This window comes from Pristiophorus japonicus, chromosome 10 (assembly GCF_044704955.1).
Source record: "Pristiophorus japonicus isolate sPriJap1 chromosome 10, sPriJap1.hap1, whole genome shotgun sequence".
Lineage (NCBI taxonomy): Eukaryota > Metazoa > Chordata > Chondrichthyes > Pristiophoridae > Pristiophorus > Pristiophorus japonicus.
The window spans coordinates 91,198,553-91,223,511 of NC_091986.1; the positions used below are offsets into that span (position 1 = coordinate 91,198,553).

The 24,959-nt window shown below is 42.8% G+C and overlaps 1 protein-coding gene across 4 annotated transcripts in view; it reads right to left on the bottom strand.

The window, feature by feature from the left end:
• tpp2 (tripeptidyl peptidase 2) overlaps window positions 1–24,959 on the bottom strand; it is a 185,874-nt gene that overhangs the window by 15,332 nt on the left and 145,583 nt on the right. For 2 of the 4 annotated variants that reach the window (XM_070891898.1, XM_070891897.1), the window contains 2 exons: window positions 9,345–9,444; window positions 2,100–2,186 (listed from right to left, as the gene is read on the bottom strand). In XM_070891898.1, the coding sequence (XP_070747999.1) occupies window positions 9,364–9,444 (81 nt within the window). In that variant the 3' untranslated portion in view covers window positions 2,100–2,186; window positions 9,345–9,363. Of the gene's footprint in view, window positions 1–2,040; window positions 2,187–9,344; window positions 9,445–24,959 lie in introns of those variants that run through there. The other 2 variants (XM_070891895.1, XM_070891894.1) reach the window with 1 other exon arrangement.

A 24,959-nucleotide genomic window follows, 5' to 3' on the forward strand; every position in this document is an offset into this window, starting at 1 on the left:
AAATATGAAGATAATTAATTGGAACCAGCATAGAAACATCGAAAATAGGTGCAGGAGTAGGCCATTTAACCCTTCGAGCCTGCATCACCATTCAATATGATCATGGCTAATCATGCAACTTCAGTACCCCATTCCTGCTTTCTCTCCATACCCCTTTAGCCACATCTAACTCCCTTTTGAATATATCTAACGAACTGGCCTCAACAACTTTCTATGGTAGAGAATTCCACAGGTTCACAATTCTCTGAGTGAAGAAGTTTCTCCTCATCTCGGTCCTAAATGGCTTACCCCTTATTCTGAAACTGTGACCCCTGGTTCTGGACTTCCCCAACATTGGGAACATTCTTCCTGCATCTAACCTGTCTAAACCCGTCAGAATTTTATATGTTTCTATGAGATCCCCTCTCATTCTTCTAAATTCCAGTGAATAGAAGCCTAGTCGATCCAGCCTTTCTTCATATGTCAGTCCTGCCATCCCGGGAATCAGTCTGGTGAACCTTTGTGCACTCCCTCAATAGCAAGAATGTCCTTCCTCAGATTAGGAGACCAAAACTGTACACAATATTCAAGGTGTGGCCTCACCAAGGCCCTGTACAACTGCTGTAAGACCTCCCTGCTCCTATACCCAAATCCTCTCGCTATGAAGGCCAACATGCCATTTGCCTTCTTCAGCGCCTGGTTTACCTGCATGCCAACTTTCAATGACTGATGTACCATGACACCCAGGTCTCGTTGCACCTCCCCTTTTCCTAATCTGTCACCATTCAGATAATATTCTGCCTTCCTGTTTTTGCCACCAAAGTGGATAACCTCACATTTATCTACATTATACTGCATCTGCCATGCATTTGCCCACTCACCTAACCTGTCCAAGTCACCCTACAGTCTGTTAGCATCCTCCTCACAGCTCACACTGCCACCCAGCTTAGTGTCATCTGCAAGCTTGGAGATATTACATTCAATTCCTTTGTCTAAATCATTAATGTATATTGTAAATAGCTGGGGTCCCAGCACTGAACCTTGTGGTACCCCACTCGTCACTGCCTGTCATTCTGAAAAGGACCCGTTTATTTCTACAGCATAAAAAAGATAAGCAAGCCAAGGAAATATACAAACATTTGGATAACACATAGCATATATGATGTACCAATGAAAGAAAGAAAATTGATGCGCAATGAAAACAAGCATTGGCTGATATCTCCCATAACTTAAAAAAAACATTAACACTACAAGCAGATTACTAGTTACTAGATTGGCAGATCTTTCTGCAGGAAAATACACTTTACAAAATGAAATGCCTTTCAGAATATACTGGTGCAGGGTTGGGCAACATGATAGTTTAGGCAGGATTTCAACTATGCCTTCATGTGGCGGCACAGAACAGAGCCCAGACATTTTCTCCACAAATAGGAAGAGTAAATCGGAGGGAAAAAAATAAAAACTAGGCCACTTATGTGCATCTACCGCTAGAATCCCACTGGCAAAGGCCCGAGAGAGGGTTGACAACTTTCCTACTACTCATCCAGCTGAAAATGGTGTGAGGCACAGAAACCCAGGGAGGCAGAGAGAGGTGAGAAAAGGAGAAATATATTCATGGGTCCATATTAAATATGTAGATGAGCTATTTAATAAAAAAGGTTAAAAATATGTTTTTAAAAGATGTATGGAAACTAGGGAAGGAGCAAATTTAGAAATATATGTGAAAGCAAAATTAGCTAAGATCCAGGATATAAAGAATAAATTGGAAAATCCAATTACAACTGACATTAGGGAAACAGATATATTCTGGAATATCCATATCATACAAAATGTTAAAAACATGCCTTTCATAATTTAAAAATACCTGAATGATTTAAGAGACTAATATTTCTTCAAAACAGCTTTCACCATGAAAAATGACTTATTTTAATGGATTGAATTTTAAATGGAGTATAAATGTTAAGAATAGTGAATGCCCTCTTGGCATTAAAATTTATGGAGGTTTAAACTCTGTCGACTTTTCACTGGCCTACCCACATCTTGGAATGAACAAATACATACTTGGCCATCCACTGTATCTTCAGGTCTCTTAGAGCATCAGCAAATTCATCCTTCACATCCTTCTCTTTATCCACATCTTTCTCTTTGTTTCCATTCTTTTGCTTATTTGGAGATGGTATAAGATGATATTGCACAGATACCATATCCTGTTATAAAACAAGAGAAAAAAAATAAATTAACAAAAATCTGGATTATATTATTCCATTAATATGAAGAAACAGAAAGGAATGTTCATCCCCAGTATTCACATTTCTTATGGCTTAATAACATTTACAAGCCGACCACTGTATTTTTAAAACCGTATTAAAAAAAAAATTACAATATTTTTATTTGATCCAATCACACAGCTTGCAGTAATTTAAATGTGATGCCCGAGTGTTTTTGCTTCCAAAGTTATGAAGTGGATACTACTTTTTAAAATGAAACCAAAGTCATTAAATAAGATACTATAAAGAAAAATAAGATACTATAAAGAAAAACACTAGAAGCTAAAAGACAGGATTAGAGAAAGAAAAATCCTAACTGAAGGAGCCATATCCTTCCCTGTTTGCCTTACTTCAATTTAGTTTAGAGTCTCTTTGCCCGATTATGCCTCAAATTTAAAATTCTCATCATTGTGTTTAAATCTCTCTGTGGCCTTTGTCTTTCTTATTTCCTTCAGCTCTACAACACTCCCTAAACGCTCCATTCCTGAGATTCCGGACACGTATGCATTCTTCTGACTGCGGCTTTTGGTGCATTCTCCTCCCTTCGCCCCACCACTGGTGGTTGTTTGTTCATCAACTTGAGTCCCACTCTCTGGAATTCCCTTCTTAAACCTCTCCATCTCCCCTCTCTTTCCTTGAGCCTATCCCTAAAACTTGCCCCATTTGACCATGCTTTTGGACATCTCACCTAACATCTATTTCTCTGGCTCGGAACCTGTGAAGCTCTGTGGGATGTTTTTCTATGTTAAAGACACTATGGGCCCAAGTTTCCACACGATAAAAAAACGGGCGCCCCTCCGAGCTGGGCGCCCGTTTTTCGCGCCTAAAACGGTGCCAGAAAAAAAAAATCGCGATTCTGGAGTGTTCTGCAGCTCCTCGTCTGTTTGGCGTGACGCCCAGGGAGGCGGAGCCTACACTCGCGCCGATTTTGTAAGTGGGAGGGGGCGGGTACTATTTAAATTAGTTTTTTTCCTGCCGGCAACGCTGCGCGTGCGCGTTGGAGCGTTCGCGCACGCGCAGTGTGAAAAAAAACATCGACACTCGGCCATTTTTGTGGTTCTTTGTAGGTGTTTAGTTTTTGAACATTTTTTAATAAAAGCACATTGCCATCAGCACATCAGCACTGAGGCTTCTTGCAGCAGTGAGAAGAGTGCAGGAAGCCTCAGAAAGTTGAGGCAGCCGTTTCCCGACGACCTCCCCCTTTTGCCGTCGGGAAATGGCTCCTCAATTTCTGAGGCTTCCTGCAGCCTTCTGTCCTTCCCTCCCGCCGTCTGGAACAGCTTCCTCCCCTCCCGCTGCGTGCGTTCGGTCGGTCCAGCAGTCCCCCCCTCCCCCCGCTCGGAATGGCTTCCTTCCCCCCCACCCCCCGCGTTCGGTCGGTCGGTTGGGTCCCTCCCGCCCGCTCGCTCGCCGTCTGGAATGGCTCCCCCCCCTGCCCCCCCGTCGCCTCGAACGGCTTCCTCCCCCCCCCCCCCCCCCCGCGTTCGGTCGGTCGGGCCCGCACTCCCCCCGTAACGGCTTCCTCCCCCCTCCTCTCCACCTCCCCTCTCACCGCGGTCGGTCGGTTGGGTCCCTCCCGCCCGCTCGCTCGCCGTCTGGAATGGCTCCCCCCCCGCCCCCCCGTCGCCTCGAACGGCTTCCTCCCCCCCCCCACCCCCGCATTCGGTTGGGTCGGTTCCCTCCCTCCCTCCCTCCCGCCCGCCTTCGGGAACGGCTGCCTCGTTTTGAGAGACTTGTTGCAGCATTCTTCCTGGCTGAAGCACTTTCACACAGGTAGGAAGATGGTTTATTTAATCTTATAAATGTTTATTCAGGTTGGATTTCTTTGTATAATATTTGTCAAAGTATAAATAAGGATTTATTGTAGAATTTAATTACTTCCCTCCCCCCCCGCCACCGTTCTGGACGCCTAATTTGTAACCTGCATCTGGTTTTTTAATGTGTAGAACAGGTTTTTTCAGTTCTACAAAAATCTTCACTTGCTCCATTCTACTTTAGTTTGGAGTACGTTTTCACTGTGGAAACTTTGAAATCAGGCGTCAGTGGCCGGACACGCCCCCTTTTGAAGAAAAAATTCTGTTCCAAAGTAGTACTGTTCTACCTGACTAGAACTGCAGAAAAAAAAATGTGGAGAATTGCGATTTCTAAGATAGTCCGTTCTCCACCAGTTGCTCCTAAAAATCAGGCGCAAATCATGTGGAAACTTGGGCCCTATATAACTGCAAATCATTGTTCTTGATTAGGTTTGCATGGTTGGGACTCCAATTATTATCTCCACTGCCCTTCCCCACCACCTGTCTTTGCTTCTCGCTCTTTTCTCTATTTTCCCTCTCTGCTGTGCCTTCCAAACCATGGCATTGCACACGGAGAGTCAATACCAAAAGGTAGTTTTAAGGTCAAATTAGTTTATAGTCAATAATTGGAGATGGGGGGACTGAGTAGAGGAGGAGCGGGAAGAGGAATGGAGGAAAGAGGGAGGGAAGAGGAAAGAGGGAGGGAAGGGGAAGAGGAAGTAGGAGGAGGAAAAATTACATTACAACTGTGACTGTGTCAAAATTACTTCATTAGCTGTGAAGCACTTTGGGATGTCCCAACATGAAAGGCACTACTTGAATTTCTTTTAGTATGAATTTGTAAAGGGTAGGTCATACCTGACAAACCTGATTGAATTTTTTTGAAGAGGTGACTAAAGTGGTGGATGGGCGAATGTCTATGGCACTATTCCGAAGAAGAGCAGGGGAATTACCCCCGATGTCCTGGCCAATATTTATCCCCCAATCAACATCACTAAAACAGATTATCTGATCATTATCACATGGCTGTTTGTGGGAGCTTACTGTGCGCAAATTGGCTGCCGCACTTCCTACATTACAACAGTGACTACACTCCAAATAGTACTTCACTGACTGTAAAGCGCTTTGAAAAGTCCGGTGGTTGTGAAAGGTGCTATATAAATGCAAGTCTTTCATTATTTTTACATAAGATTAGCTGACAGATCAGCCATGATCTCATTGAATCATTATCAGTGGGGGGGCGCGGTTTGAGTGTGGGTTAGGAAATCTCTTCAGTGGAGGAGAAGCTCAAAAATCTGCTTAGCATGGAGGGTGATAATCAATGTTCTCGTTAAGCTGCATTGGAAGTTCTGTGCAGGCCAGTTGCCAGCTTCAAAATGGCCAGTTGATGGCTTCACAATGGGAAAAAACGCACAATTGCTGTATTTTGAATGGGCCGCGCACTCAAAAAAAATTAAACGAAACATTGGTGGTAATGGGTTATTTTAGGAGGAGCAAATTAACTTTGAGCAGGAGAGGACTTCTCATCAAGATTGGGGGTGGAGGGCAGGCAGGGGAAAAGAGATCGGCCATTAAATCATTGAAATAGGGGAGATTCATGTGTGAGTTTTGCAGTAGGAACGTATTAATTCATTCTGTGAAGACCAATCAGTGAAGAAGTGAAATTACACAAATAAATCCATGCTATTATGTGGTACTCATTGGGGCCTTTTAAATGTGGGGCTAGTATTGACAGCTATGTGCTTATGTTTTCCACATTGGTGCCACTATATTTCAAATTGAGAGAGTAAAATGGCGATAAACTATCCTGTCTAAACACATTTATAAATAGTAATTGACCATATTAAGCAGCTTGTCAAGTGCTTTGAGAAGCAGGCTGGTATGGTTAGCTATCACGCTTCCACTTTCAACTAATGTTCATAATATGTGCCAGTTCTTAATACCTTGAGAGGGTAGAGACATCACTTCAATCTATCAAGTGACATTATGGGGGTATCTTAGTTAATGGGTCACAGTGTGACACTCTCAGTACTACCTACTATTTTTAACATATAACAAACAATCTTTACGATCTCGATAGGTCATCGATTTATCAGATTTTAATTACTTATTTAGTTATTGTGACCATGTGGTTACTGTTCTGGGTTTCTCAGCTGTAATCCTGTTTTGTTACCCATAAGCGCTTCTACATAATTCCTATTAGGTTTTATTGATATTAATCTTATGGTTTTATATTGGTGCAACTCTTGTGTAAAATGTTAAAAAATAAAGTTTAAAAATGAAGAGGCAGTGAAGACCAGTAGCAAGAGCATTAATTTTACTTGTGTTATAAATTCATGTCCCAAATTCTGTTCAATTAAATAAATACTCTTGTTCAGGCAGTTGATTTTGGTCACTATTGGCCATGACGTATTCACATATCATGCACTTTACACTTGAACTTTAGAGTGATCAAATAATAATGCATGAGCACAGCATGAAACGTAGAAATGGGCTGGATTTTGAGTCTTCTGCCACCCCTGTTAACACCCCAGAGGGGTGGCAGTAAGCACTTCCAGGCGGGCGGCCAGCTTACAGCACCCTGCCAGGACATTTGGTGCCAGTTTGGAGGGGACGCGAAGCATTACCGCCCGGAAGTGGCGAGCTGGTGTGCAACGCCTCTGGTTGCAACATAAGCTCGATTTTTTTGCTACCGCCCGACCTGTGGCGGTCCGTAGAGCGTCCTGCTGGGAACGCCTGTGGCGGCTGCAGTCAGGTAAGTAATGTCAATTTCAGGTCAGTGAAATTATATTTTTTTGCAATTTATATTGTGGTAGCTTGGAGTATGTATTAGGAATGTATTTTGTGTTTTTTTTCCAGGCCCCCCCCGCCCCCCCCGCCCTCCCCCCCCCCCCCCCAAGCCCTCTCTTAGAGCGCTCTGAGGCTGGCTGTTTAGCTCGGGATTTTCACTTGCTAAGCCGGCCTAGTGCCCTAAAAGGTGTGCAACGCCTCCCTTAGTGCTCTGCTCCAAACTCCGGGCCCAGTTGATGAATTTTGCTGACTGAGGTGCAAACTTTACTGCCCTGCCGCCATTACCGCTCCGAAATGACCAAAACCGAAAATCCAGCCCCATGTATATTAAACTTAAGTAGCCACTGCATTTTTGAAAGCTGTTGGATACTAATTTGCAGATTTGTCCCAACACCAATAATAACACGATGTTAGAAAATAAAGTTGAAAATCCTAGAAATTACATATATTCAGATTAACAGAAATAAATCTAACACAGCAATAGATTTCCACATAAATCTAGCATAGAACATTCTAAAACTTTACAAAATATTAAACAAAATCCACAATATAAATGTTTAAATTTATCTGGATCCATGTGCACTAAAGTTACTGCGTAGTATCTGCACAGCACTCTGCAAAACTGTATTTCCGCTGTGGATTTCTCACGTTTGCAAAAATTCTGCTTGAGGATAATCACTGTCCTGTCCTTTCAGCATCATCCTATTATCTTTTTCGTCCCTTTTCTCTCCCCCCCACCCCCCTTCCCTCCTCCCCCTTTCTCTCTCCCCTCCCCCATCTCCCTTTGAAAAGTTCAGATTCCGTGTTTTGGCTCAATTTTAAATATTCTGGTCATATCGCTTCTCCTCCAAAGTAGTCGTTTTGCCTTGGACCTTTTCTTGCTCTCAGATCAGCCTCTATAACACGAGTCTCTATCTGTTGTTTACTGAACCTCTTTGGGCTGGAGAATATATGGAATAAAACCAGTACTTGTAACAATAAGTACTGATTTTATTTCACTCAACATTAAAGTTAACAGTGTTAAATGCAACTTGTTTGCATAGAATCACAAAGCTAAAATATGCACACTAGTTGCATGACTACAAGTGAAAATTCATTTTGGGGACTGAGATTTGTTGGTTGGTTACGGAGCTGGGACAAAGAAAGGATAGAGGCAGCTCACATTCCCTAATGCAGAACATTAAAATGATTCATCTTTATAATAGAGCTAACAAACTGAAACCTGCGAATAAATAGAATAAGTCAAATTATGTAATAAGATGCTTTCCTCATGAGATGAGCACAATACAGAATTTAGCTAAAGTATAGATAAATTGCTTTTACTTGATTAAAAAAATGTTTAAAGAATTGCTACTATTATATGCAAAGAAGAAGTGAGTGCCAATTCGCAGCACGTGCATTGCTCCTGTCAGCAAGATTGGTAAGCACTGCATAGTTAGTCTGTGTCAGCTGTCAACTTCACCATCACCTGACCACAACTCCAGCTTCTGGACATGCCACAGACTCCAGATGGGACTTTTACCTTTTTTATATATGAGATGTTATATTTTGATTGAACAGAGTACCACAGTCAACCAGCTGTAGAGGTGAGTGCCAAGGTAATATGTGCTCGCCACCAATGATTTTGTTGACATCTCCACTGAGGCAAGTAGTTTGTTTCTGCCAGCAATATAACTGAATGGTATTATGGCACTGTAGATACAGTGAATTGAGTAGCAGCACTTGTAAAAAAGACCGTTGCCTCATCTACCCAAATGTATTCTGACTTAATCTTGCTGTTATAGGTAGCGTTTTTGTTTTTGTTAGTAAGTGTGCAAGTTCCATAGCTGTTTACACCTTTCATCGGGTATAACTTTAATACTGCAATTCCAAGAATGTTACAAATTAAGAAATGACTCTGGGCCTACATATTTCTGGAATTATGTTTTAGAATTCTGAATTAAAATTTTGCAGGAATTTGTTACAGATATGCGCTGGAAGAAATGCATGTTGTTTATACTGTGGTGTGGATTAAGCGATGGATAACTGCGTATATGTAAACTTCTCACATAACTACTCAGAAATTGTAAGTGCATATGTGCAAATTTCACATATTCTAGTTAGTGCAAAATTTGGTTTGAGACTTTTCCAGTCTAGCCAGATCTTCCCTGAAAGGGGATGGTCCCAGGTTGGACCCCAAATTACAGTTCTAACCTTAGTACTGCCTGTGACTACTGCTCCTATTTGAAAATGGCTTCTCTAGGGAATTTTGCTGCTATCAATTTTACTGGCATCATTTTGCTTAATTGGAACCCTCCCTGTAAACTATTTGTGATAAAAGTGATCAGGCCCAAGTTCACAACGGTGAATTCCCAAATGGTAATTTCAGATTGCAGGCTGCCAATGGAAGGCTGAGCAAAGATATATATATATATATATGCTTTGAAGTGGGGGGCGGGGAAAGAGAAGAGGAAGAAAGAAGGGGGAAAAAAAAGACAAAACCAAGCCAAAAACAAAAAAAGCAGCATGTCACTACCTGCACTTCCTAGCAGTAGTTACAGAGCAGCATAGAAGAGGCTTGGGAGCAGGTCACTTTCCCACCTTCTCAGCTGGGCAATATTACATGCGTGGGGGACCTAAAAGAGGGGTAAAAATAACTTTTAAAAACGGGGATAGAAATGAATATAAATAAAATTATTCAGTACTGCTTTGCCATCCAAGTTTGAACATAAAGAGGAAGAAGAAAAGAGATAACCAGGTGTATCTCATGTAACTAGAAATTTGTTTGTCATCTATTGGTAACAAATTTAAGATTTTTTTTTAATAAAGTAAATGCATTCTAGGTACATAGAAATTACAACAAGGAAACAGGATGTTCGGCCCAACTAGTTTGTGGTGATATTCGCCACATGAGCAGTAGTCCTAAATCCCATGTACCTTTATCCCTTTATTCCTCTTTCATTCAACCACTTATCTATCCTATTCTTAAATATTGACATGTTCTCTGCTTCTATCACCAACTCTGGTGGTACATCCATAGCCTCATAATCCTCTGTGTAAAAACGTTTCACCTGCTCTCTGTCCCAAATCGTATCCATTTAATCTTGTATCTCTGTCCCATCCTTCTAGACCCCTCGATCACTGGAAACAAGTTTGCTTCTATCCATTCTGTTCCATCTGTTCATAATTTTAAACATCTCGATCAAATCACATCATAATCTCTGTTTTAACAAAAACAATCTCAGTTTATTCAAGTCTTTCTTTGTATTTCCCATATCAGGCAGCATCCTGGTGACTGTGTGCTTTACTCTCTCTATTGTCTCAACATCTTTCCTATATCACGGAGCCTAAACTGCACTCAGCACTCCAACTGTGGTATTACTACGGTTTTACATCAAAACTTTTTCCCCTATACCTCTTGCCATAAAACTCCTGTAATCCATTGTTTTTTAAGGCTTATCCACATGTGATGATGTTTTTTGAACACCTTGTAAACCTGAATCCTCAAATCATTTTGCTAGTTCACATTACCCAGATTTCCCCATTTGAAGCACAATAATTAAAAAAAAAGTCAGTTATGGACATGGAATTCCATCTGTCATGCTATTGCTCATTCCACCACCAAATACTCCAAATTGCTGACTTATCCAGGATCATCGAGAAATGCAGATAAACCCACGGCTTCTCTTCTCCACGACAAACCGTCTTCTTAAACCCTTCGCAACAACATGCATTTATATAGCACCTTTAATGTAGTAAACCGTCCCAAGGTGCTTCACAGGCGAGTTATCACGCAAAATTTGACACCAAGCCACATAAGGAGATATTAGGACAAGTGACCAAAAGCTAGGTCAAAAACTTTTAAGGAGCGCCCTGAAGGAGGAGAGGCAGAGGGACTTAGGAAGGAAATTCCAGAAGTCAGGGCCGAGATAGCTGAGAGCATGGCTGCCAACGATGGAGCGATGAAAAACGGGGTATATACAAGATGTCAAAATTGGAGGAACACTGAGATCTCGAAAAGTTATCATCTCCTTCCTCAAGAAAACTCACCCTTGATCTATCTGTCCTTGCAAACTACCGCCCTATCTCCAAGCTCCCTTTCCTCTCCAGTCTTTTGAATGCGTTGTCGCCTCCCAAATCTGTGCCCAACTTTCCCGCAATTCCATGTTTGAACCTCCTTTCAGGTTTCCGCCCCTGCCACAGCACTTATAAACTATCACTCCTCATCCTTGCCACCGCACTGAAACAATCCCATCAAAGTCGCAAATTACATCCTACGTGACTGTAATGGTGGTAAACCTTCTCATCCTGTCTGCAGACTTTGACAGTTGACAACACTATCCTCCTCTAATGCCTCTCCTCTATTGCCCAGCTGGGTGGGACTGCCCTCATCTGGTTCCATTCCTATCCTATCAGAAAATCACCTGCAATGGCTTCACTTCACATTCTCTCATGGTTACCTCGAGTTCATAGAATCATACAGCACAGAAGGAACCCATTGTGCCTGTTTTTTTTTTGTATTCTATGCATCTATTAATAAAACAAAGGATCCTATATGCTTTAAAAAAAAAAAGCCTTCTCAACTTGTCCAGCCACCTTCAAAGATTTGTGTATATGCACTTTATTCTTCCTAACAAAATCCATGACTTCATACTTCGGTGTTAAATTTCATCTTCCATGTGTCTGCCCATTTCATCAATCTGTCTGCATCCTCCTGAAGTCTGTTACTAGCCTCCTCATTGTTTACTACATTTCTGAATTGTGTGTCATCTGCAAACTTTGAAATGATGCCCAGGTCAGGTCATTAATATAAGAACATAAGAAATAGGAGCAGGAGTAGGCCATTCGGTTCTCAAACCTGCTCCACCATTCAGTAAGATCATGGCTGATCATCTAGCTCAACTTCACCTTTCTGCACTATCCCCATATCCCTTTGTTCCCTTAGTATCGAAAATTCTATTGATTTATGTCTTGAATATACTCAACGACTGAGCATCCACAGCCACCTGGGATAGAGAATTGCAAAGATTCACAACCCTTTGAGTCAAGAAATATCAAAAAGAGCAGTAGTCCTAATACTGACCACTGGGGAACATCGCTGTATATTTCCCTCTAGTCTGAAAAACAATCAACCATTCACCACTACTCTCTGCATTCTGTCCTTTAGTCAATTTTGTACCAATGTCACCACTGTTCCTTTTAAACCCATGGGCTGTAATTTTGTTTTCAAGTCTATTATGTGCAGCTTTGTCAAACGCCTTTTGAAAATCCTTATACACATCAACCGCATTACCTTAAATCAACATGCTCCTCTTTATCTATGTTTATCATCCAATATTGCCACTACTTCCTTCTTTACTGCTACATTGGCAGCATCCGCCACTTAGCCCCCCTCCTATATCTCAGCTATATACTGCCCCTTGTTGACATCATCCATAAACACAATATCAGATTCCACATGTATGCTGATAACACCGAGCTCTACTTCACCATCACCTCTCTCGACCCTCCCACTGCCTCGGATTTCTTGCGCTGCTTGTCCAACATCCAGTATTGAGTGAGCAGAAATTTCCTCCAATGAAATTTTAGGAAGACTGAAGCCATTGTCTTCAGTCCCCATCACAAACTTCATTCCCTAGCCACGACTCCATTGCCTGAGGCTGAAACACAGCTCGGTAGACACGATGGCATCCACCTGTGCCATAAACATCAATGCCATAAACATATGTGCGTCTGTGCACAGAGGCCGAACTCCAAGCCATCATCAACATCTTCACCGAGGCGTACGAAAGCATGGGCCTTACAGTAAACATCCATAAGACAAAGGTCCTCCGCCAACCTGACCTCGCCTCACAGCACTGACCCCCGGTCAACAAATTCCACGGCGGGGCCTGGGACAACATGGACCATTTTCCATACCTCGGGAGTCTACTATCAGCAAGGGCAGCCATTGACAACGAGGTCCAACACAGCATCCAGTGTGCCAGCGCAACCTTCGGTCGCCTGAGGAAGAGAGTGTTTGAAGACCAGGACCTCAAATCTGGCACCAAGCTTATGGTCTTACAGGGCAGTAGTACCCACCCTCCTCTATGGCTCAGAGATGTGGACCATATACAAGAGACACCTGAAAGCGCTGGAGAAGTACCACCAGCGTTGCCTCCGCAAGATCCTGCAAATTCACTGGGAGGATAGATGCACCGTCAGTGTTCTCGCTCAGGCCAACATCCCCAGCATCGAAGCACTGAACACACTCGACCAGCTCCGTTGGGCGGGCCACATTGCCCGCATGCCCGACACGAGACTCCCAAAGCAAGCGCTCTACTCGGAACTCCTACACGGCAAGCGAGCCCCAGGTGGGCAGAGGAAACGTTTCAAAGACACCTTCAAAGCCTCCTTGATAAAGTGCAATATCCCCACCGGCACCTGGGAATTCCTGGCCCAAGACCACCCTAAGTGGAGGAAGAGCATCCGGGAGGGCGCTGAGCACCTTGAGTCTCGGCGCCGAGAGCATGCAAAAAACAAACGCAGACAGCGGAAGGAGCGTACGGAAAACCAGACTACCCACCCACCCTTTCCTTCAACCACTGTCTGCCCCACCTATGACAGAGACTGTAATTCCCGTATTGGACTGTACAGTCACCTGAGAAGTCACTTTTAGAGTGGAAGCAAGTCTTCATCATAGGCAGTCCCTCGAAATTGAGGATGAAACATCTATGATTCTATGAACTCGACTGTTCACAATCGTGGGGTCTTATTTAACCTAAGCTGAGCTTTTGACCCGATATCCTCTCCATCACCGAGACTGTCTATTTGCACTTCCATAATGTCACCAGTCTCCACCCCGCCATAGATCCGCTGCTGTTGAAACCCTCAACCAAGCTTTTGCTATCTCTGGACTCTAACTATTCCAATGCATCCCTGGCTGGCCTCTCACCTTGCATCCTCCGTAAATCCAAAAATTGGTTGCCTGTATTCTGTCCTCTTGTGCATCCCTGATTTTCATTCCTCAACCATTGACAGCGGTACCTTCAGCTGCTGAAACCCAAAGCTCTGGAATTCCCTCCCTAAATATCTCCACCTTTCTATCCTCCTTAAAGCCTACCTCTTTAACAAAGCTTTTAGTGACCTTTCCTAATAGCTCTTTACGTGGCTCAGTGTCAAATTTTCTTTGATAATGTTCCTGTAAAGTGCCTTGGGACAAAGGCGCTATGTAAATGCATGTTGTTATTAATATCCCCTACAGCTTCCTTTGGTCCTCAGAATTATTTACTATGCCTCCTATTTTAGAATTGTCATACGAATATACAAAAGTAGCAGACAGAAAAAAAACCCAACTGTCTATCCTGCCATTCCCTACCCACCCTGGAGCCATGTAATTTCCTGGGAAATTAAATACCTGGACTAATTAGGAAAAAAAAAAAAAAAAAAATCGGGAAAGTTCCTCTCCTACTCTTTAGGCGATCAAAACTAGTCCAGGAGACCACATTGATCCAGACTTGTATTACAGGGTACCTACCTCTTGTGGTCTAACTGAGGTCTTTGCTTTTTTATTCTATTCCTCTATTGATTTTTGTCAAGACACAATTTAACTCTGTTCTGCTTTTATATGTTCAAATAGGACTACATAGACCATTCTCATCCATCTAGATCTTCTCAAAGATCAGATATCATACCCCACCCAGACACTGGTTGGAGCTGTGATCCTAGACAGAGTGAATAATAGTGCTGTAGATTAACATCTGGACTCAGGCTTAGACATGATTAGGCTGCACTTGTATCTACCTTGTTACTAGTTGCCACAGCAGCACTGGATTGGACAGACATCGGTACTTTTTACATTTTTTTTGAACATTTTTGTTTATTAGTTATAAAAATATTGGAAATGGGGAAAAATGGCTGTTTGACTGGTGGACATAAAAGATCCCATGGCACTACTTCAAGAAGAGCATAGAGTTCTCCTAGTGTCTTGGCCATTCTTCCTCTTTCAAAACACCAGGAGGAACAGATTATCCGAACATTCATTCATTTGCTGATTGTGGGTCTAGTTGCGTGCAAATTGTCTGCCATGGTTGCATGAGTAACAACAGTGACTGCACTTCAAAAATAATTCACTGCTTCTAAAGGACTTTGTTGTCCCAAGGATGTGAAAGGCACTATACAAATGTTCTTTCTTTCGTTTTCATACATAGTAACTGTGTTATGTGATAATAGAGATTACACCTTAAATAATGCTCAGACAATAAAAATGCCCTCATGCTCTTTCGAAAATAAATAAGCTTAATCCTATCTGTGAAACAAAGTAGTGATTATTCTTCATAAGGACAATTTAACAGCAGCATGAACTGCAAATTATTTGAAAGAACAAGCACTTCATGCTCCATTACAAGTTATATATTTGATTTTAAAGGCAGTGTGTAATGGGAATAAGACATTAAAACATAAAGGAGTAAAAATTCAGGTCCTTTGCGCCTCCCAAACGAATGTACGCTCTGGCGCGGCACTGCCACCGGCTCCCACGAAATTCCACGTTAGTTAACGGCAGCACTAACCGGTAGCGTCCTGCTCCGCCAGCGATGATGTCATCACCGTACGCAGCGACCCATTTTTGCCCCGGAATGAAAATTCTGTAGCTCCGTGAAGCTATCGCGGTAGTGTCCTGTGAGGCAGTAGGCCGCTCGCAGGGCAAAAATTAAAGGGGAGGTGCAGTGGTGAAAAATTTAAAAAACAGCCTTCTTCAATGCAGATCGCAAGGTCCGTGCCGCGATGTTGATGCCACGGCACCCTGCTCTCTGATAGTGTAGCGATGGCCCCTTCTCCCTCCTGCAGAGTCGCCAGCTTGGCCCTCCCCTTTAATGGAAGGGGAGGTTCCTGTCTTCTCGCCGCGCTATGCGTCCTTACGTGTAGTGCTGAAAAATTCGGGTCCCGGTGCGCCCCAGTGCCGCCCCGACAGGAACTGCAGCGCGAGATTTTGCGTTGCAGTTCCTGTCGGGGGCGGTATGCCCAATATATATCGCTGGGCGGGACTTCTGCGCCTGCTGCAGGAATTCCTGCCTCGCGGCTGTTACCCCCCAAACTGAATTGTCAGCAAAATGAGTTTACTATTATTCAGAGGCTACAAGGTTGGCAAATGTTTCAAGCACTATGATATTGTTCAAATTCTGCAAAAATTCAGGACAAGAACTAATTCACTAGTCAGTCACCAGATCCAGTGTTTTGTCCCCCATAGTCAACTGCATCAGTCACTGACTCTGGGTTGATGAGGTATTTTCATGTTGTAATCTGTGACAACACTGTCTAAGCAATGTCCACAATCCAATATCTGTGATATCACTGTCTGAATCCAATACAAAGAGCTAAGCTTTAAAATAATTGGAGATATAAAAATCAGATTAACAGATTATTTGGAAAGCCAGGAACAAACTGCTTTCAAAGGCTGCCATGTTCTCTGATCACAAAGAAGCAATGAGCACCGACACAAATCTGCCTTGTATGTCTGCGTGGGTGAAGGAGGGAAAGAGGAGGAAGGCTCTTGTGTGGAGGTATAGTTCTCAAGAAAATAGGTTTCAGTTGGGAGTTTGTAGAGCACAATTGGTCTTGGAAATACTGATGGATTTGGAGGCAAGAGAATAGGACTTATTGGCCACAATGTGAAAGGATAAAATGTCTGTCCAAATTTTATGATGCTTTTCTTCTGCGAAGTTTTGAACCTGTTCAAGGTCAAGCCTTTTGGGAGTTTACTGTTTCACCATATGGGAGGGGGGGGGGCGGGGAAAGCAGCCATGCTGTGGAATATCTTCATTCAAGTTGCAAGTCTGGCTGCCACAGTGATCCCTAGTTGGCTGCTTCTTGGGATCTATGAAGGGATGAATTCGGAGGGGCAAGCTGCATTCCAAATAATGGTTACACATCCCCTCCACCCCACCCGTCCAAGGGGGATGGGCAGAGAAGAGTTTATTTGCCTAACCATGAGAATTTGTGTGTTACTGCTATTCTTGTACAGTTGGATACTTTGTGAAGGGATCCATTTCACATATATTTTCAGAAGTAAACTGGATTATGGACATGTCCTGCGCTTTGGAGCAATCAAGTTTGTAACCTTGAAAACCAATCACCCGTCTCGTTATTTGAAAGATGCAGGGAAGTCCAATGGCATGGTCACTGCAATAGTGTTAAAATAGAAAAAGTTATGATTTCTGAGAATTGTCAACATCTCTTGATACAAGCTTGCATCCACTTCCTCAGAGAATGATGTGATAGCATTCGAAAGCAGCTTCCTGTGAAAGTATTCAGAATAAGGAAAAATTTGCAGAGCTCTGGAGAAAGAGCAGGGCTGTGGGAATAATTGCTGGCACAGGCACGATAGATTAAATGCCCTCCTTTTTTTGATGTAAGATTCTATGAATGTACATGATCTTACAAGAAAATGGGACAGAAGTCTACCTAATCAAAAAAATTAAACAAAAATGTATTCTGCTTTAAGATGGGACATTCCATACAATTTGTATTAATAGTCAGTCAGTCATAATCTATAAAGTTCCTGGACACTAGAAGAAACAACACTTGAAATGCTACACTTATATTTAGAACCATATAGAGGATGAGTTCATTTGCTGAACAACAATCTTTAGTGCAACCTTATGATGAAATAAGTTGGTCAGTTTGTGTCACACAAAGCATAGACTTCACAGCAAAATATAGGACTTCAAAAAGACAATTCCCCCGAAATATCATAATCTCAAAAAAGACTCCCAACATTCAGTACATGAAGAGTGGTAGAAGATCCCAACATATTTAAAATTACAGTTCAACCTCCGTGATAAAGTAGGGAGATTTTTATATTTTACTTTGTACAATTTTACATAGAGATGGTAAATCTGATTTAAAATGGTCTTCAGTCTGTCTAATGGAATCCCATTGTTACTCTGGCAGTGACCACCAAGTAACATAACTGGCCAGATCGCTCAGCAAAGTTGTTTGTCAATTGTGTTTGTCAGGGATAGGTTTTCCTTCTTTGTCTCTTAGCCTTTGTTCAGAACTTGAGTAAAAAAGATATTTTGTGGCTACCACAGACTATTGGACATGTTAACATACGAGGATTGACAAACAATTAAAGGAAATGTTTAGAAGGAGATGGTAAGAGCCAGCTATCTGTTGTACTCCCTGGTTGATTGGTTGACTTCAAAGAAGTATCTAACTGAAAGAATATCCATTGGCATAAATCATACCTCAGGTTATTCAGCATTACTTCTGGTTGGAGATCCAAACTCCAATTGGTGTACCAGAAATTCACATTATTCCACATAGATTGCATCATCAAGGTCTAAGGGAGATCGTCACATCCAAAAATGCTGCCACTCATTAAACTATGCAAGATATATGCTCTTTTCAAAGGGTGTTTACTGTTTCTATGTATTATTCAATCTATAACGAAAGCTAGCAGTTTCAGCCTGTAACCATTGGTTTGATGGAGTTGTATTTTTTACCTTTTGAAATAGTCAGGGACACGTAGGTGGCATCCTACATGCTCTCAATTCGGTAATATAACAACTCAGGGCTACTTGTTAATCCTGAGTATGCTATCTTAGGCATGGCACAATAGCAGCACAGGTTTCCGATCATAGGAGACACAGTCTGTTTATATAAGCTAACTCCCTTATCGTGAACATAAGACAAAAGTATTGGGAGAGCACCTGAACTCTTCCACCCACCTCCCCCGACAAAATAAAACTTATATAAAAAATATTACACAACAGGACTGAGGACTGTACAATATGATCTACACCGATAAGTGTACTTTACGATTTAAAAAAAACATCTTTAGGATAGGATTTTGCTGATTACTGTAGTAAAGCTATTACTAGTTAAAGAAATTGTCTATAAATTGTTAATTTCATGACTGATGACAGTACATATTACACATAGCAATTGATATGTACAAAAACCACACATCACATCCATTCTTTCACATCTTTATCCTATTTACCTAAACTTTTTAAATTGAGTTTACATAACTTAAGAATATTAACATTGATTACTTGTTCAAAGGTAAGTTTCAGTTTACTTCAGAACTATTAACAATTAAAGCTTTATAAACAATAGTTCCTCAGTAACTCACAAAGAGTAGATGAAAGTTAACTTGCTCATAAATCACCTGATGGCACTGTTCTATCTTCCTCAAAAACAGAAGCTATCTGCTTGATGAGTAAGGAACCAGAGAGCTGATGGGGAGTCATTGGAGGTCTACTTAGCCATGAGGGACTTAGTATAGGATAGACTGTGGATGGTGAAGTTTTGAGTAGGCTGGAGTTTACGTACTTAGAACTTCAGTGGCAGGGGAGGAGAGCATTGGAATAGATGCGCCTGGTGGCAATGAAGGCAGGATGAGAGTTTCAGTAGTGGTGAAGATGTAAAGATGGTGTTGGACAATATTACAGTGTGGAAATAGAGATCTGAGTTCAGGGTCAAACTGAGAACTGATATTGTGCACCATCAGGTTCAGCCTGAGCAAGCAGCTGGCAAGTGTTAGGGCTAGGTTGTTAAGTTTCTGGTGAAGGCTGAACAAGATTGCCGTGGTCTTGATAATGTTAAGTTTGAGGAAGCTTTAGCTTATACAAGATTGATGTCAGATAGCACAACAGTCATAAAGTTAGGGGTGGTGTGGAGAGGTAAAACTGAACATTTTTTCATGAAATATAATACACATATAAAACCTTCTCTTTCCCTCTGAAAACAAACTTTTTTCTTGGTAGGGTTCCACAGGTGCCTTGCATGAATAGCCATTACTCATGAGTGAGCCTTAACCTCGACTGTCAGCAAGCTGTTTGCCAACAGTGATAACTCAAGTCTGATCCTGTCCTCACCAGTACACATGCACTTCCTGCGTGGATCACTGAATAGCAACTAAAAGTGAGAATCTTGGGAAACTACCAACCACAAACAATTAAATGTCTAATGTTTGTTGGAACTAAATTTAGGAAGGGGCAGGGGAAACAGTGAAGAAGAGAGACTAACTTAACTCCTTTAATTTCATGCCAAATTTTGAATTGGTTCTTTTTATACAACACCTGTAACTGCACTTCCTTTCTTTCTGAATTTGCCTCAGTGTGCGCTTACTTACTTTTTGATGGAAAGCAGTCAATATGGAAAAACAAACCACAACTATTAACAATGAGCAAGATGCTTTTGTTAATAAAGCAGTACCACTTAAATTAGACTACGAAATGCCATATGACCTAGACCATATAAACATGATCTATATCTTTAAATTGCTGAGAGGCATAAATCGAAGCAGACTACTTGATTTAGACTGAACATAAGAATTAGGAAGAGGAGTAGGCCATCTAGCCCCTCGAGCCTGCTCCGCCATTCAACAAGATCATGGCTGATCTGGCCGTGGACTCAGCTCCACTTACCCGCCCGCTCCCCGTAATCCTCAATTCCCTTATTGGTTAAAAATCTATCTATCTGTGATTTGAATACATTCAATGAGCTAGCCTCAACTGCTTCCTTGGGCAGAGAATTTCACAGATTCACAACCCTCTGGGAGAAGAAATTCCTTCTCAACTCGGTTTTAAATTGGCTCCCCCGTATTTTGAGGCTGTGCCCCCTAGTTCTAGTCTCCCTGACCAGTGGAAACAACCTCTCTGCCTCTATCTTGTCTATCCCTTTCATTATTTTAAATGTTTCTATAAGATCACCCCTCATCCTTCTGAACTCCAACGAGTAAAGACCCAGTCTACTCAATCTATCATCATAAGGTAACCCCCTCATCTCCGGAATCAGCCGAGTGAATCGTCTCTGTACCCCCTCCAAAGCTAGTATATCCTTCCTTAAGTAAGGTGACCAAAACTACATGCAGTACTCCAGGTGCGGCCTCACCAATACCCTAATACAGTTGCAGCAGGACCTCCCTGCTTTTGTACTCCATCCCTCTCGCAATGAAGGCCAACATTCCATTCGCCTTCCTGATTACCTGCTGCACCTGCAAACTAACTTTTTGGGATTCATGCACAAGGACCCCCAGGTCCTTCGTACCGCAGCATGTTGTAATTTCTCCCCATTCAAATAATATTCCCTTTTACTGTTTTTTTTCCCCCAAGGTGGATGACCTCACATTTTCCGACATTGTATTCCATCTGCCAAACCTTAGCCCGTTTGCTTAACCTATCTAAATCTCTTTTCAGCCTCTCTGTGTCCTCTACACAACCCGCTTTCCCACTAATCTTTGTGTCATCTGCAAATTTTGTTACACTACACTCTGTCCCCTCTTCCAGGTCATCTATGTATATTGTAAACAGTTGTGGTCCCAGCACCGATCCCTGTGACACACCACTAACCACCGATTTCCAACCCGAAAAGGACCCATTTATCCCGACTCTCTGCTTTCTGTTCGTCAGCCAATTCTCTATCCATGCTAATACATTTCCTCTGACTCCGCGTACCCTTATCTTCTGCAGTAACCTTTTGTGTGGCGCCTTATCGAATGCCTTTTGGAAATCTAAATATACCACATCCATCGGTACACCTCTATCCACCATGCTCGTTATATCCTCAAAGAATTCCAGTAAATTAGTTAAACATGATTTCCCCTTCATGAATCCATGTTGCGTCTGCTTGATTGCACTATTCCTGTCTAGATGTCCCGCTATTTCTTCCTTAATGATAGCTTTAAGCATTTTCCCCACTACAGATGTTAAACTAACCGGCCTATAGTTACCTGCCTTTTGTCTGCCTGCTTTTTATTTTTAAAAAGAGGCGTTACATTAGCTGCTTTCCAATCCGCTGGTACCTCCCTGGAGTCCAGAGAATTTTGGTAGATTATAACGAATGCATCTGCTATAACTTCCGCCATCTCTTAATACCCTGGGATGCATTTTATCAGGATCAGGGGACTTGTCTATCTTGAGTCCCATTAGCCTGTCCAGCACTACCCCCCTTGTGATAGTGATTATCTCAAGGTCCTCCCTTCCCACATTCCCGTGACCAGCAATTTTTGGCATGGTTTTTGTGTCTTCCACTGTGAAGACCGAAGCAAAATAATTGTTTAAGGTCTCAGCCATTTCCACATTTCCCATTATTAAATCCCCCTTCTCATCTTCTAAGGGACCAACATTTACTTTAGTCACTCTTTTCCGTTTTATATATCGGTAAAAGCTTTTACTATCTGTTTTTATGTTTTGCGCAAGTTTACTTTCGTAATCTATCTTTCCTTTCTTTATTGTTTTCTTAGTCATTCTTTGCTGTCGTTTAAACTTTTCCAAATCTTCCAGTTTCTCACTAACCTTGGCCACCTTATACGCATTGGTTTTTAATTTGTTACTCTCCTTTATTTCCTTGGTTATCCACGGCTGGTTATCCCTTCTCTTACCGCCCTTCTTTTTCACTGGAATATATTTTTGTTGAGCACTGTGAAAGAGCTCCTTAAAAGTCCTCCACTGTTCCTCAATTGTGCCACCGTTTAGTCTGTGTTTCCAGTCGACTTTAGCCAACTCTGCCCTCATCCCACTGTAGTCCCCTTTGTTTAAGCATAATACGCTCGTTTGAGACACTACTTCCTCACCCTCAATCTGTATTACAAATTCAACCATACTGTGATCACTCATTCCGAGAGGATCTTTTACTAGGAGATCGTTTATTATTCCTGTCTCATTACACAGGACCAGATCTAAGATAGCTTGCTCCCTTGTAGGTTCTGTAACATACTGTTCTAAGAAACAATCCCGTATGCATTCTATGAATTCCTCCTCAAGGCTACCCCGTGCGATTTGATTTGACCAATTGATATGTAGGTTAAAATCCCCCATGATTACTGCCGTTCCTTTTTCACATGCCTCTATTATTCCCTTGATTATTGCCCGCCCCACCGTGAAGTTATTATTTGGGGGCCTATAAACTACGCCCACCAGTGACTTTTTCCCCTTACTATCTCTAATCTCCACACACAATGATTCAACATTTTGTTCATTAGAGCCAATATCGTCTCTCACAACTGCCCTGATATCATCCTTTATTAACAGAACTACCCCACCTCCTTCCCCTTCTTGTCTATCTTTCCGAATTGTCAGATACCCCTGTATGTTTAATTCCCAGTCTTGGCCACACTGCAACCACGTTTCTGTAATGGCCACCAAATCATACCCATTTGTAATGATTTGTGCCGTCAACTCATTTACTTTATTTCGAATGCTGTGTGTGTTTAGCAGAGAAGTAATGAACACAGGTTCATAAATGGATACTAAATGAAACTCAATTCCAGCAGAAGCAGTTCACAATGTTTTCTTCTTTAAAATAGAATGGGAGGAAAATACCTGACTGGGAACATGTTTAAGGCATAGAGTGGGCGGGCGGGCAGGCCCCGTCGACGACGATGTGGAGGGCATAGCGGGAACTAAATGGGGAGGGAGGGAGCGGGAGCTAAACGGGGAGTGGGGGGGGGGTGGAGGGGAGGGAGAGGGGGGAGAGAGCGGGAGCGAAACAGGAGGGAGGGAAGGAGGCCCGAGTCAGATCTTCGCCCGGTCAGCCCATTCGGCCAGGGCTAGGGGCGGTGTGCTTCGGGCCCCTCCCACACAGCCTCGGGGGGCCTGGAGCTACTGTACATGTGCGCACACGCAGAAGTCCCGGCACTGTTTCCAGCGCCGGGACCTGGCTCCGCCCTCCACGCGTTCTGCTGCGCTGCGCCAAGGGCCTGGATCGACTGGACGGAGGGGAGAATACCAAGGTAAATAATAGGCGCCGTTTCTGTTCTAAAAAGTTGCCGCACCACATGGAGATGCGCCGTTCTAACCCTGGGGGCAAACTTGGGCCCCAAGTTTCTACCTTGTAAGAATACATTTTGAATAGAACTATGTTTAGCTTGTCAGTAATGTATTTTTAAAATATCTGCACATATAGGGCCCAAGTTTCCACACGAAAAAAACGGCGCCTAAAAAAAAAACGCGCTATTCTCGAGCGCCCGACAGCTCCTTGTCTGCCTGGCGTGGCATGCAGGGGGGCGGAGCCTACACTCGCGCCGATTTTGTAAGTGGGAGGGGGCGGATACTATTTAAGTTAGTTTTTTCCTGCCGGCAATGCTGCGCGTGCGCGTTGGAGCGTTCGCGCACGCGCAGTGTGAAGGAAACATTGGCACTCGGCCATTTTTGTAGTTCTTTGTAGCTGTTTAATTTTTGAACATTTTTTAATAAAAGCACATTGCCATCAGCACTGAGGCTTCTTGCAGCAGTGAGAAAGCCTCAGAAATTGAGGCAGCCGTTTCCCTCCCCACCCCCGCCCGCCGTTGGGAACGCACTGAACGGCTCTCTCCCCTCCCCCCCCGCCCCGGCGGGAACGTACTGAACGGCTCTCTTCCCCCCACCCCCCTCCCGCCCCGGCGGGAACGCAATGAACGACCCTCCCGCACTGGCGGGAACGCACTGAACGGCTCTCCACCCCCACCCCCTCCCGCCCCGGCGGGAACGCACTGAACGGCTCCCCCCGCCCGCCCCGGCGGGAACGCACTGAACGGCTCCCGCCCCCGCGGGAACGAACGATGGCTGACGCACTTTCACACAGGTAGGAAGATGGTTTATTTAATCTTTTCTTTGCTCATAAATGTTTATTCAGGTTGGATTTATTTGTATAATATTTGTAGAAGTATAAATAAGAATTTATTATAGAATTTAATGAGTTCCCTTCCCCCCACTTCGTTCTGGATGCCTAATTTGTAACCTGCACCTGATTTTTTAATGTGTAGAACAGGTTTTTTCAGTTCTACAAAAATCTTCACTTGCTCCATTCTACTTTAGTTTGGAGTACGTTTTCACTGTGGAAACTTTGAAATCAGGCGTCAGTGGCCGGACACGTCCCCTTTTGAAGAAAAAATTCTGTTCCAAAGTAGAACTGTTCTACCTCACTAGAACTGCAGAAAAAAAAATGTGGAGAATTGCGATTTCTAAGATAGTTCGTTCTCCACCAGTTGCTCCTAAAAATCAGGCGCAAATCATGTGGAAACTTGGGCCCTTAAAGTGGCTGAGTTTGAAAGCAATAGAGTTATCACAATCTAAACAAAATTTTTTTAAACCACTAGTTTTGCTTTGTTATCAGAACAGTTCCAAGAGTCAACATACAGCAGTGATATGAACTGGTAGGATGCCTGAGCCATGGTATCTGAAACCAT